The following is a 15545-nucleotide window of genomic DNA, read 5'->3' as shown; positions in this document are numbered from 1 at the left end:
GGGGGGAGGAGGGAGGGCTTGCATTGGGGAGTTATACATGATATAAATGATGAATTGATGGGTGCTGACGAGTTGATGGGCGCAGCACACCAACATGGCACAAATATACATATGTAACAAACCTGCACGTTATGCACATGTACCCTAGAACTTAAAGTATAATAAAAAAAAAAAAAGATGAGATTTGGGTGGGGACACAGAGCCAAACCATATCGGGGCTGTCTGTAATTTTAAGGAAGGAATGATACTGAGCATTTGGGAAAACATGTAAATTTCCCTGTCTCTGTCACCTCCATCCATTTCAACTAATATTTATAGCACAGTCCTGTGCAAGGACAAAAAAAAAAAATCCCCCCACCTTTCTCAGTCATGTGAGTCACAGGTGAGGGAGAGAAGCTGCTTCCAACAGAGCTGACACAGCCCTAGGGTCAGGGTCAAGGATTTGGGTGCAGTACCTTCTGTGCTTGGAGAAGTGCAGGCTAATTCCCAGGCGACTGAGTAAAGGCCTCATTGGCTTTAGGAGGAACGCTCCTATTTATTGATAAAGACCTTTGTGTGATCCTATGACATGGCCAGAGAGTCGAGAGTTCCCTGGTAGTCTTATTCCAAAAGAGGGTGACCTGGCAACCTCTGACCTCTGAGCCCAGTCTGACCTCTGTACCCCTGCAGCTGCCTGACTTGCTCACTGGCTGTCTCATCTGTCCATAGATACATGATCACCAGCCTGGACCGCACCCACGCTGGCTTCTACCGTTGCATCGTGCGGAACCGAATGGGCGCCCTGCTGCAGCGGCAAACCGAGGTCCAGGTGGCCTGTGAGTACAATGGGGACCTGGGGCAGGGGGGAACTGTGCTGCCAGGGTGGCACCCACCAGCCACATCCTGGGCAGAGCCAGATCCCATCATGGCCATCAATACCCAGAGTGCCCACAGTGCCCCTTCCAGCCAGCGACCTCATTTTACAGTTGGTAGAACCAAGGCCCAGAGAGGTAGCAGGCCCCCTCCAAGGTCATGCAACTGTAAGTATCATGCAAATCTGCTGACCCTGGTGACCCCACAACATGTCCTGAGAGCCAAGAGCTCCCTGGTGCTTTTCATTCATTTTAGACAAGGGTGGCTGCATCTGTGTCCTTTAAATGGTACCAGCTGATTTGTGTTTCAAAAAAGGGCCTTGCACCTGCTTCAAGTGTCTCCTCTGTCATCCACCTCACACCTGGGAAGGGGCATCTTCAGAATGGCCACTCTGAGCCTCTCCAGCTACAACCCTCTTCTCAGCAGACTTCCCAGGGCTTCCATGACTTTTATTTTGTTTTTGTTTTTGTTTCGAGATGGAGTCTCGCTCTGTCATCCAGACTGGAGTGCAGCGGAGCAATCTTGGCTCACTGCAACCTCCGCTTCCAGGTTCAAGCGATTCTCCTGCTTCAGCCTCCCAAGTAGCTGGGATTACAGGCATGTGCCACCACACCCAGCTAATTTTTTGTATTTTTGGTAGAGATAGGATTTCACCATGTTGGCCAGGCTGGTCTCCAACTCCTGACCTCAAGTGATCTGCCCACCTCAGCCTCCCAAAGTGCTGGGATTACAGGTGTGAGCCACCATGCCCAGTATGACTTTTATTTTCCATCCTCCAACTTGCTCAATCCTGGCGTGATAACAGCCTGGGGGTCCCTGTGATCTTCCAGGGGTGTTGGGAGGTGCCTCATGGTGAGTGCTGAAACTCCAAGAGGAAGGGGAGAGTGAGGAATGAATCAGGGTTCACAGAAAGGCTGGGGGGCAGAGAATGAAGTGGGAGGCCCTCACCAAGCCTTTGTGCGTAACGGCCTTCTCCCCAGTGCCGCCAATTCTAGAGGATCTCCTTCCGATGAGGAAGGGAAGACAGCTTCAGAAGAACCCCAGGGCATCTCAGGGGCCAGGGTCCTAGAGCACCAACCAACACTCTTCCCCCAAGACCCAGTGTCCCCTTCCCAGCCCTGTCCCCGCTTCCTCAAATATCTGCTGTCTTCTAGAAATGAGGCTCATTATGGGCTGTTTCATTCTGGATTTTCCTAGGAGGAGAAGTGGTACTGTGGGACATGAGAGGGTGGCAATCCTTAGAGAGGCCTGAATTTTTTTTAAGGCACCCTCTCATCTGGAGCACTTGGGGGCATGCTTCTAAATTAGCACAGGAGAGAGCTTGCTACTTAAAGAGTGCAGGAGAGAAATCTAAAAGAAAATCTCAAGTGAGGCAAAGAGTGTTTATGATAATTACGGAAAACAACCGTAATCAAAAGTGGAGGATGGATGGTCCCCATAAATCAGCACTAACGGCAACTCAACTTACTCCAAGGAGCAGAAAAAGCCCTAAATTAAAGTGATGGATCTCAGGCAGCTGTCAGCCGGCTGGAGGGCTCCCTGGGAGCTTCGCTTAGTCAGTGCTGAGAGTCCAGGGGGCAGGGAGAAGCTGTGGCTGAGGCTCCAGAGTCTGCATGAGTGTGTGCCAATGTGTGTGCATGGGTATGTGCAAATGTCTGTGTCTGGGTTGGTTGGCCTTTTTGTTCACATGTGTCTGGGAAAGAATGAGTGTGTATATGTGCAGGTGTGTGCACAAGGATATGTGTGTGTGTGTTTGCATGCATGCATGTGTGCGTGGGTATATGTTTCTGTTGCCAGTCTGCCTCTCACCTGTGTATTTGAGAGAACATGTGTGTTGTAAGCATGAGTGTGAGTGGGTGCAAATGTGTGCCCTTGCATTGCATGTATCCATGTGTGTGCATTCGAGTATGTGCAAGTGTGTGCACGTACACGTATTGGTTATCTGTTCAGATGTGCATGTCTGGAGTAACCTGCCTCTTTGTTTACCTGTGTGTGGGCCAGAACCTGTGCATGTGCATGCGCGCACAGTTGCAAATGCCATCTAGGATGCCACTTAGTCCAGGCCGTGGGGTGGGGGTAGGTGGTAAGTTCCAAGCCCTTGGCTCATAGGAGACAGTAGAAACTTTCTGGAGTTGAGAGCCCCCGAGATGAAATGACACAGCCTCCCCGGGGTTGGTTCTGCCAATCAAAGAGAGAAAGAAAGGGAGGTCAGGGTTTCTGTGGCTGAAATGCTTCTTTCCTTGGCTGTGATAGGAATCCCTGAGCCCAGACTCAGCTCCTTGACCCTCCTCCTTACACAAACTCCTTCCCACATACGCACAAACCCAGTGTGGGGGGAACTCCCTCCACACCAGGCCAGACACGTGTGTGGCCCCTTCCCCCGGACCCACAGGTGTCCTTCTGCCTTCACACTGGGGAAGGGGTGTGACCAGGCCCATCTTCAGGGCAAGCAAGCAGAGAGCACTGATCACGGGCAAAGGTCCTGGCATTTCCTGGGTGCTGCAGAGAAGGGCTCAGACAGACCTGGGCCCTGCCCTCTGGGCACTTCCAGGCCATGAGAAGCAGATGGAAAGGGACTTGTGCTGCCTGACACCCTGACACCTGCCTGACGCTTCTGCTCAGGCACAGACCCTGGGGATGGGGGTACCCTGAGCTTCCCCTTCCCCACACTGCAGGTTCAAAGGGCCCTGGACCACACTGGGTGATGCTGGCAGTGATGACCCTCAGTGGCAGTGACATATGGGGACCTCACTCAAGAGGGAGCTTCTGAGATCCAGGGAGTTGCTGAGCTCCAGGGCGACAGTAGAAGGGCTTTGCAGGTAGTGCCTTACAGTGTTGGCAGGCTGGGGGCTCATCACCATGACAGGCAGTTTGGCTTAATAAAAAGAGTGGACTGGCCAGGTGCAGTGGCTCCCGCCTGTGATCCCGGCACTTTGGGAGGCCAAGGCAGGTGAATCACAAGGTCAGGAGTTTGAGACCAGCCTGGCCAAAATGGTGAAACCCTGTCTCTACTAAGAATACAAAAATTAGCCGGGCATGGTGGTGTGCACCTGTAATCCCAGCTACTCAGGAGGCTGAAGCGGGAGAATCGCATGAACCCAGAAGGGAGAGGTTGCAGTGAGCTGAGATCACACCACTGCACTCCAGCCTGGGTGAAAGAGTGAGACTCCATTTCAAAAATAAAAAATAAAAATAAGGCCAGGCACAGTGGCTCACGCCTATAATCCTAGGACTTTGGGAGGCCGAGGCAGGCAAATCACAAGGTCAAGAGATTGAGACCATCCTGGCTAACATGGTGAAACCCCGTCTCTACTAAAAATACCAAAAAACAAAAACAAAAACACAAAAAATTAGCTGGGTATGCTGGCATGTGCCTGTAGTCCCAGCTACTTAGGAGGCTGAGGCAGGAGAATTGCTTGAACCTGGGAGGCAGAGGCTGCAGTGAACTGAGATTGCACCACTGCACTCCAGCCTGGGTGACAGAATGAGATTCCATCTCAAAAATAAATAAATAAAATAAAATAAATATAAAGGGAGGACTTTGGAGTCAGACAGACCACATTCACATCCTTGCTCTGTCCTGGATTGCTGTGTAACCCCAGGGAAGTGACTGGACCTCTCTGAGCCTCACCCCAGCTCAGGTTCTTCATCCATAAAATGTATTACTAATATCAACCTCCTAGGCTCATTGGAAGGATTTATTGAGCTCATATGTGCCAAAGTGCCTAGCCAGCTCCCACACAGTGCACCCTGTGTCAGTGGAAGTGACTGCTACAATTAATAATCTATATTATCACTTTAAGGAAGTAGAGAAGCAGCCACAGAGCAGAATAGCCTTCAGCAAATGCTGTCCCAGCAAAATGCAGCAGGCTGGCACCTTCCCTGGTGCCATCCTGCCAGCCAGGCCCTGCCCCCTCCACTACCTCAGTGGGATTCCTGCCCTGTTCCGGCAGCCCCCTCAAAGCCCCAGAGCTCCAGATGCCCCCAGAAATGGTTAAGACCATGGATGTCACTGAGTTCCACCAGGACCATGCTGTGCTGCCAAGCTGTGCACATGTGGGAAAGGCTCCTGGCAAAGGAATGGGACACCTTGGAGTGGCTGAAGGGGGAGCAGAGAGAGAGACCCAGGTTAACCTCCACCTGTCCACCAGCTGCAGCTCCCTGAAACCAGCGTTGGGAAGCTGCTCTGCTACTGCACACGTCTTTGCAGGTGTGAAGCTGTTTCCTCCATAATGTTGTAAAGTGGGAAACACAGTCCACAGCCCTTTGGGCCCTAAAGCCAGGAAGTTAGAGAAGCCCTAGAAAGTCCTTCCAGCCCTCGAGAAGAACGCAGTTCCTGACAAGCTAAGGAAGGTTTCACCCAGCCAGGATGGGAAGGAGAGAAGCACATGACCCCCATGCATGCCCTTGCTGGACACACTGGCCTCATCCCAGAGGGGCCTCCCTCTCCAGCTGTAGAAGCTGAAGACTGCTCTGTCCCAGCCCCACTTCCCTGGGATTCTGGGCCTAGGGAAACACAGCACTTGGCAAAACCATTCTCACTCACAACAGTGCTTGTCCTGAGGGTCACTGTGCTGGGAAGGGCACAGTGCTTCTCATCCCAGTCTGCAGAGTACAAGTCCCCATCTCCATGTTGCAGATGAGGAAACTGAGGCTCAGCCTGGTGACACACCTTGTCTAAGTCACATAGTTCGGAAAAATCTGGATTTGAACCCATGACTGGTTGATTCCAAAACAGCCCCACTCAGCTGCTTGAGGACAAGAAGAGAAACATCAAAATTGGATGTGTGGGATGAGGGTGAGGGTGAGCCTTTGGGGTCAGAGTTCAGACAGAATCAGGGACAGCCCTGGGCTGTAATAATCCGTATCCAAATGGCTCTGCAAACGCACGCGGCCTCCCACCTAGGGTGAATGTCTAGCGCCATTGGGTAGGGTGGGGTCAGCTTTACCAGTCACATGGTTTTCCTTGCTCTCAGCAGGGTGAGTAGAGGCAAAGTACCTACACAGAGCTCCAGGGTTCTTCTGTGTGCTGGGCATGGCCCTTGTGCCTGAAATAACGGCATGTCGTGGGGATGGAAGTCCGAAAGCGTGGATTCTAGCCCCAACCAAGGCACTGACTAGCTTGGAACTTTGGGCACCTCCCTTCCGCTCTCTGGGCCTCAGTTTTCCCATCTGTAAAATGAGATCGTTTCAGTTCTGATGTTAATATGGTTAAAGTGACCTTCAGGGTCATGACCCGTGGGGCCCAGCTTGGAGAGAATTGCCCCCCAAAGAAGCCCAGAGCTGCCTCATGCTGATGCAGAGCCTAAGGGGGCTTCCTTGGAGCTTCCAGAACAATCCATCCTGCTGTGCCATTGTGTAAATGTCTTTCTTCTGTGGGCTCCCAAGACAGGTCTGAGAGGTTAGAAGGCAAATCGTTTGAGGAACCAAAGAGGGGCTCAGAGAGGTTGCAGAATACCCCACAGTTCCCGTTCCACAGCTGGCAGTTCCACCCTCTACCTTCTTCTGCCTGGCAGGGTGTACCCATGGCCGCAGCGGTGAGCCCTGGGTTTAAATCCCAACTCACCTCCCACAAGTAACCTTAGGCAAGTTACTTCTCTGTGCCTTTGGTTTTCATTGTGTATAAAAGGATGCCACTATGAGTACCTACTTACATGAGTGATTGAAAGGATTAACGAATCAACACACACAAACCATTGCGACGGGTTCCCAGACTGGACGGCACTCAGGGAGAAATAGACTTTAGGTCAGCCAGGAAAGGGGTCCTGGAAGAAACAACCTTCTTGACTCTGTCTACCTAAGTCGATACACGCCTAGCCACCCTCTCTACTCCTGCTCTCCAGGGCTGGACTAGGCTGGGGCAAACCAGGCCCTGAGGGTGCCCAGTTTAAGGAGGTGCTCATTCTCAAGTGCTCACCCCGTACTTGCATGACCCCAAGAGTGGGTGCCTCCTTAAATCTTTCACCCTCAGCACTTTAGCCCCCTCTACCTACCCCGGTCCTGAGGCCCTCCCAGGATTCTGCGCTTCAGGCCTGCTGCAGCTGCCTGTCTGCCTATCCGTCTGTCTCCTTACACATACGCAGATGGCACACAGTTCTGAGAGGGGGTGGGGTATGGTCACTTCTGCCAACTGCCCCTCCCTCCTTGGCTGTTCATGCCTCCTGGGGTGACAAGGACTTCTCCTGGGGCCCTAAGCAGCCAGTTCTCCGATCATGGAGCCAGATCGTGGAGCCAGGCTGGTCAACCCCTGGCACCCAGCCCCCTTCCCAAAGAGAACTGTGAATTGGGTTCTAATGAGAAATTAATAAGGCAGCTGTGCTAACAACTAATGATAATGGCAAAGTCGTTAAAAAAGGATTCTTTACATGTTTTTAATTACAGCAATTAAGGGGAAGTCAATAAAACATCTTTCCCCCTCCCCGGCCCCTTCCTGTCCCCACCCGGAGTCTCTTCTTTGTATTTTTTAAGTCACCATAAATTTCCAGCATTCAGCATGTGGGATGAATGGTTGAGAGGGTTGGGAGAGCCTTCCGGAGGTGACAGAGGCACTTGAGCCAGCGTTTCACCACATCCAGGTCCTGAGGGCATCTCTGTGTTCTTCTCACCTGGGCGAGACCTCCTGATCCCTCTCCCCAGCCCTCATCTGTGGGGCTCAGACTTGAAACCATCCACTCCAGCACCAAACCCACGCACACACCCACCCACAGCAGGGCAGAGCGCCTGCCCCATCCTGGGAGGCTGGCCAGCTTCCTTCCTACCAGGCGGCTTGGCAGCCACTCCTGCAAAAGACAATTGGAGGGGAACAAGCCTGCTGTCACATGGGCTAGGGGTAATCCTAAAATGCCACCCATATGCCTGTTTCTCTTCATTTTCAATCTGAGGTGTGGGTGTTGAATGCAGGATGCTTAGGGGCCAGGTGACAGTTCCTGATAACATCATTATGTCTTTCTGGAGCACTCATGTTACCTGAGTATTCAAATCACTCGGGAGACAATTATCATTGCTGCACACCCCCATATGCTAAGCACTGTTCCAGGCAGTGGGGACATAATGAGAGACAAACCCAAGACACACATCTCTTCTCTCGAAGAAAGTAGCAAGAGAAACAAAAGTTAAAAGGTGAATATATAATATATAGGTTATAGATAAGGTCCATGACAAAAACTAAAGTGTTCTAAGGAGAGATGAAGCTGGGCGAGAGGTTTGGAGGATGGGACATGGGTCTTATTTGATACGATGGCGGAGGATGGCCATTGGGAGGGGGTGATATGGAATAGAGTCTCAAAGGAAGGTTGTGGGGGGTGAACCATGCAGACAGAGGAGGAGATCATTCCAGGTCAGAACAGCAGGTGCAAAGGCCCTGAGGCACATGTGGATGTCTGAGGCCAGGTAATTGAAGTGGAGTGGGGAAGCAGAAAGTGGAAGACAGTAAGGCTGGAAGGTGACACCTTGGGGACAGATCCCAGCATTCCAAGCTGTGGTCAGTGCTTTGGATGTGTATTAGTCTGTTCTCAAGCTGCTGATAAAGACATGCCCAAGACCAGGTAATTTATAAGGAAAGAGGTTTAATTGACTCACAGTTCCACATGTCTAGAGAGGCCTCGCCATCATGGTGAATGAGGAGCAGCGTCACGTCTTACATAGCAGCAGGCAAGAGGGCTTGTGCAGGGGAATTTCCACTCATCATCAGATCTCGTGAGAACTCACCATCACGAGAACAGTATGGGGGAACCACTCCCATGATTCAATTATCTCTGCCTGGTCCTACCCTTGACACATGGGGATTATTACAATTCAAGGTGAGATTTGGGTGGGGACACAAATCCAAACCATATCACGATGCTACTCAGAATGAGAGAGAAGTCATGGGTGACTGGGGGCAGAGGCATGAAGTGATCTGAAGTGAGCAGCTTTGTTTCCATGATAAACAACACATGAAACCACAACAGAGTACCATTCCGTGCCCACCAGGTTGGCAGAGACCAGAGTCTAACAACACCAAGTGTTAGTGGAAACTCACATGTCTGCTGGTGTCAAGTTGGTAAATTGATACCAATTGGAGTTTATGCAAACGTTGTTAGTAAAATGAATGTGTGTATAACCCCACAACCCACAATTCCATTTCTAGGCGCAGAGCTTAGAGATTCTCTTAGCCTTTGTGAGACTGCCCTTGGCAGGACAAGCAAAGCACCAAAAGCAAACCAAGCGTGATCCATGGAATTCCATCCAGCCATGAAAATGACTCAATGAAGGGCAAGGACCAGGATGGAGCCTCTCCAGAAAAAATGTTGCACAAAAATGCAAATCACAGAAGACTACATAGAGAATAATCCCAGGTGTAAAATGTTTAAAAACAGACGACACTGACCACAAATTGTTTAAGGTTGCTCTAGGAAAGGAAACGTGAAAGGAAAGCAAAGCCACATGGCCTCAATATTCAGGGGAAAAATCACCTGGTGCGGAGGAGCGGAGGAGATCTGGGGTAGGCGAAAGGTATTGTTAGTGTTCTAGGCCTTCAGCTGGGAGGTAGGTGTAGGAGTGTTTATTTTATTCTTCTTTAAACTATACATATAATTATATTTGCTCTTTTGTATGCATGACATATTTCATGATTTTAAAGTGTTTTTAAAATAAACACATAAAAGCAAGAAATACATTCTGAAGTGGAATGCACACTTTACAAGGCCTTTTAAGATATGACAAAGACATCAGAATAATTTTTAGCACCTTCTACTGTGCCCCAGGCCTGCACTTCTTTGCTCTTAGGGGAATTTCTTGAGAATGTTGGATCAGCCCTGCAGGGCGTAACACGGCATATTAGCAAGCAGGTACCTCGGGGAGTCAGTGTGGCAAGCCCTTAACTGTTTTTGCCTTAGTGTGAATGAGTTTTCCCAGGGGATCCTGGGGCCTCAGCCTCCATCATCACCATCATTGTCTCCACCCTCCCTTCTTGCCTCTAGCCTGCACTCCTGCACTGTCTGGCTGAACAGACCCCCTCTTAGCAGCCTCTTGCTGCTGTGGTTCAGTGCATACATGGCTGTGTGGGTGGGGCATACACACACACACATGTATGTATGGATACATTCACCCATGGCCTGCTCAACAAGGAGCTCCCTGGGCAGATCCAAGAAGTACATTGGACAAACTACAATGGAAAGACTGTGGGGGCCTTGGGGCCTGAGAACCACAGTGAGGTGGGAAGATGTTGGAGTGGAGAAGTGGGGGAAGGGGCAACTGCAGAACCTGGACCAAGGCCAGCTGTGCCCTGCCTGCTTCCATCCACCTCACCATACAAACTTATGTACATGCATACATACAACCTTCCTTCCACCACACATACATACATGCATGCAAACATGTACATACATTTGTCCCATGATATAGGCATATATATGTAAACATGCATACACACAACCACCCATCTCACCATACAAACATACAAAACATATATGCCCATGATATAGGCATATATATGTATTGCATGCATACAAACATATAAAACCATTCATCCCACCACACATGCATCCATACATGTAAGCATGCATGCATACGTGTAAACATGCATATATATAAACCATCCCACCCAAACATCTCATATATGGGACATCCCACCATAATATATTCATATCATGTAAACATACATGCATACAACCATCTATTCCACCATAAAAACATCATTGTACATGTATACCATATCCAAATTCCACCGCATATGCACACATGCACATTAAACACACAACCATGCATCCCACCATACAAATATAATACATGTAAATGTACATACATACAACCATGTCTCCCACCATAGCACTTGTACATACATACAACCATCCCACTATACATGTAACATATATGTAAAAACATTACAAATACAACTATACATCCCACCAAACATGCATGCATGCAATCACTGTATAAACCATCCATCGTCCACCATATGCATCCACATTCATGTAAATATGCACGTAGCAACATCTATCACATTCATACATAACATGCAGCATACATACAAACATACATGCAACCATTATTTCCCAAGGATCTGTACGTGGCAGTGCATGGTAAACATGTATCGTCATATGTAACCATCTACCCAATAATATATGCACACATGTAAAACATACAACCATCCATCCCTCATACAAACATGTACATACAAACATACTACATACAACCATCCATTCCCCCACCATCTCAATCATACAGACATACCATGTAAGCATATATCATATACAATAGCCATACTCTTATACAAAGTACTATCAACCATCCATTCCTCTGCCCTTCCTCCATTCATCCACCCATCCCTCCATCTATTCTTCCATTCTTTCCTCCATTCACCCATTCACCCATACAACCTTCTATCCCTCCATCCATCCATCCAAACATCCATCTGCCCACTGAACAAATCCATGGCACTGCCCCACTGGCCTTCTTTTATTTCCTCTGTGAATCCCTTCTCTCCTACCTCTGAGCCATCACACACTTCCCCTCCCATTCCCATATACACCCCTAGGGAATACCTACTCAGCTTAACAAAAGCCTCACCTATCTCCCAGTCTAAAGTAGTTCCTCCTGCTATTCCTCTCATGAAGAACCTCATTCCATCCTTTTCAACAGTTGTCATAGACATCACCAAACGTTTGCTTGTGGGTTGATTCACTTATTACTTTCTCCCTGACCAGACTGGTAGCTCCAAGAGGGCAGGCATTAGGTCTTTCTTCAGTGCCTACCCCAGAGCCTACCTGGCCCACAGTAGGGGCTCCACAGGGAAGTGGTGAATGCATTGAGTGAATTTACAAAGTACTATGTGCAGGGCACAGGCCCAGATGTCTTGTCGGGATTTGCTTCTGAATGTGACTGCTTCTCAAGGCCTAGCATCTATAGAAAGAGATAAAGAATGTGTATGCAGGATTGCAATGCAGGATGCAACTCAGGAAGGAGGCAGGGAGGGACAGCATGGGGAGGGCCAGGGTAAACATGGACTGGGCCTGGCCCTCAGTGCTCACAGCTGCATAAGCCACTCGATCTCCATGAGCCTTCATTTCCTCACTGGCAAAATGGAGCTAATAAAACTAGAGAGGAGAAAGAAACACTATTACCATAAAATTGCTTTAAATTGTTCAAATATATCTTCTGAGTTCTGTGAAAAGTTTTTTAAGTAGATAAAATTATTTTAAGAATTGAAATCAGTGTGATTCATTGATGTAATTTTTTTATAGACAGAGCCAAGTAATGGAAATTAATAAACAACTAAAAATGTATATTTATTTAAATTGAGCTTGTCATGTTATTGTAAGGATTAAATGAGATAATGCATGGGAAATCTACCTAGAAAGAAGTTCAGGGTAGGGTAAGTGCTTAACCGCTCTGTTTTTGAATTCTATTTGAATGGTTTTGGGTAAACTTCATTGAGGAGGTGATGTTTAAACTAAACTGTGAAAATGTGTAGGCTTCCAATATTTTAACACTACAAATATTAGATACAATTTTTTAACATTTTTCTCTACTCTTCTAGTTTCTATGGCTATGTAACAAATTACCCCAAAACATAATGGTATACTGCAATCATTTATCATGTTCACAGATCCTGTGACTCTAGAATCTGGACAGAGAATAGCAAGGGCAGCTTGACTGTATGCTGGGATGACTGAGGCCTCAGCTGGGGCTCGGTCTGGGGCTGAAGGCTGGGGCTGAAGTCCTCTCAGGGCACACCTGTTTGTTCACATGTCCAGCGTTGATGCTGGCTGTCATCTGGGGACCTCAGTTCCTCTCTATGTGGGCTGCTCCCACATCTGCTTCAGCTAGATTGAGCTTCCTCACAACATGGTGGCTGGATTCTAAGGGCGAGTATGAAGAGTGAGAGCCAGGTGGCAGCTGTATCCTTTCAATGACCTAGTCTCAAAAGTCACATGGCATCACTTCCTGCGCATTCTACTGGTCAAATAGTCACAGGCTCCCTAGATTCAAGGGGAAGGGACCTACGCCCCATCTGTCAGAGAGAGGAATGTCCATCACACTGTAAAAAGAGCATGTGAATAGTAGCAATATTGATGCAGCCATCCTTGGAGAGACACAGCCTGACGTACACATATCATCTCATGAAATAGTATAACCTATGAGGAAGGAGCCCTTCTTAACTCCATTTTATAGAAGAGGAAATTAAGGCTTGATGAAGTCAAGAGTTTTGCCCTGGCTGGACACAGTGGCTTATGCCTGTAATCCCAAAGCTTTGGGAGACCGAGGTGAGAGCTTTACACCAGGAGTTCATGACCAGCCTGGGCAACATAGCGAGACTGTGTCTCTACAAAAAGAAAAAAGAAAAAGAAAGAAATTTACCCAGCATCATGGCTAATGAGTAACAGAACAACAGAACTAGGATTTGAAGTCAGGTATAAAAACTCCAAAGCCATTACCATTACACACACTGCCTACCAAGTGTAGAACAAGGAAGCCAACAGCGGATTTGATCTTTTGAAACACGTAATTGACTACATCCTTCCAGGATACTGTAGAATCATGGTGCCTTGGTGACTCTTGGCTTGCTCTGGTGGCATTCCAGGCAGTGGCCCAGCCAAAATACAGGCCTTAGGGTGGGAGGTGGCAGGACATGGTATGGGCATGAAGGCAAGAAAGGTTGTTGGGGTCAGATTAGGGAAGAACCTTGAGTCAAGGCCAGGGAATTTAGACTTTCCCAGGGCAGTGAGGAGTTCCCAGAGGCTCCGAGAAAAACTAATCAAGAACAGTGTAAGATGGACAGCAGGGAATCTGGAGGTGGGAGGCATGCCCAGAGTCTGTGCAGCTGGAGTAAGGGGACAGCCCGTTGGCAAGGCTGGAGGAACCAGAAGGCCCTTGGTAAATTACAGTAATGTCCCAGAGGAGGAGTCGAAAGGCTTGGTGGGGGCAGGAAAGGAAAGCGCCACCAAAGGCTCCAGGGGTTTGAGCTTAGGTAATTGGGTTTGCAGGGCAGGGGGGGAGTTATTTTGCTTTAGTTTTTGTTTTCTCTAAGATGGAATTTCGCTCTTGTTGCACCAGGCTGGAGTGCAATGGCCAGATCTCGGCTCACTGCTCACTGCAACCTCCGCCTCCCGGGTTCAAGGGATTCTCCTACCTCAGCCTCCCGAGTAGCTGGGATTACAGGCATGTGCCACCATGCTCGGCTAATTTTTGTATTATTAGTAGAGACAGGGTTTCACCATGTTGGCCAGGGTTGTCTCGAACTCCTGACCTCATGGTCTGCCTGCCTCAGCCACCCAAAGTGCTGGGATTACAGGCGTGAGCCACCACGCACAGCCGAGGGGAGATTTTAACAGAACTTAGGATGCAAGGAGAGCTTGGCAAGGAGGTGACGGAGGGCTCTCCTTGGAGAAATGCCCAATAGACTGTTGGAAATTGGATCTCAGAGATCAGGGCAGAGCCAGAGCAGAAGGCACAAGTGTCATTTGCAGGAAGACTGTGGTCAAACCATTAGGCCAGGTGAAGCCGCCAAGGGGCCAGCGTGGCTGAAAAGAGAATCAAAACTAGGGCTTTGGAAAATGAACTTGTAGGCCCGCGTTCGCAAACAATTGTGCAGCAGAATCTGCAAACCAGGAGAGTGAATCAGGTACTCAGAGAGTCAGATGGGTTGAAGCAGGGCCTTTCTGTGCCCTGGGTGATGCCTGGGAGGGAAGGAGAGTGGTGAGCACCTTTGTGAGTTTGCCAAGTCTCAAGAGATTCTGAGACCCACCCAACTCAGCCTTGGCTCATGTTGGAACTACCTGAGCTGCTTTAGAAATACTCAGGTCTGCTCTGGGCACAGTGGCTCACACCTATAATCCCAACACTTTGGGAGCTCCAGACCAGCCTAGGCAACATAGCAAGACCTCATTTCTATTAAAGATAAAATTATCCAGGCATGGTGGTACACACCTGTAGTCCCAGCTACTCAGGAGGCTGAGGCGGGAGGATTGCTTGAGCCCAAGGGGTCGAAGCTGCAGTGAGCCATGATCACTCCACTGTACTCCAGCCTGAACGATAGAGCGAGATCCTGTCTCTAAAATAATAATAAACAAATACTGAGGTCAGCCCACACACCCCAAAAGATTCTCACCTCTGGGAATATTAAAGGCCCCTCAAGGATTCTAAGGTGCAGCCCGGTTGGAGAACTCCTGGTAGAAGGAGAGGAAGAAGAGTCAGTGATCTTAGAGGAGTTGAGAAATAGCACCCAATGCAGTAGGAGGGGACCGGGTGGCTTAGGATGCGGCCCCCTTGGTTAGGGAGGGGTCCGCTGGGCAATGGGGAAACAAAGGCCTGTAAGTCAGCCGTGTGAAATCTTTCTGCATGTAGGAATTCTGTGCACAGATTGAGGCACATCCTAGTGGTGGCTTCGGGTGATGCAGGCCGGGCGCGGTGCCTCATGCCTGTAATCCCAACACTTTGGGAGGCCGAGGCAGGCAGATCACTTTACGTCAGAAGTTCAAGACCAGCCTGGCCAACATGGGGAAACCCCGTCTCTACTAAAAATACAAAAAGTAGCTGGGCATGGTGGCAGGTGCCTGTAATCCCAGCTACTCAGGAGGCTGAGACAGGAGGATTACTTGAACCTGGGAGGCAGAGGTTTCAGTGAGCCGAGATCCCACCACTGCACTTGGCTGATTGCAGCCTGGGTGACAGAGTAAGACTCCATCAAAAAAAAAAAAAAAAGAAAGAAAAAA

General features: G+C 49.0%; 1 protein-coding gene across 3 annotated transcripts in view; it reads left to right on the top strand.

Moving 5' to 3' along the window:
* SDK2 (sidekick cell adhesion molecule 2) overlaps positions 1–15545 on the top strand; it is a 330648-nt gene that overhangs the window by 179979 nt on the left and 135124 nt on the right. For all 3 annotated transcript variants that reach the window (XM_017884897.1, XM_017884896.1, XM_017884898.1), the window contains exon 3: positions 709–815. In XM_017884897.1, the coding sequence (XP_017740386.1) occupies positions 709–815 (107 nt within the window). The remainder of the gene's footprint in view (positions 1–708; positions 816–15545) is intronic.

Source organism: Rhinopithecus bieti, unplaced genomic scaffold, assembly GCF_001698545.2.
Source record: "Rhinopithecus bieti isolate Rb0 unplaced genomic scaffold, ASM169854v2 scaffold_13400, whole genome shotgun sequence".
Classification (NCBI taxonomy): Eukaryota; Metazoa; Chordata; class Mammalia; order Primates; family Cercopithecidae; genus Rhinopithecus; species Rhinopithecus bieti.
Note: the sequence above shows the minus strand (reverse complement) of the source record. Positions and strands in the feature narration are given on the sequence as shown.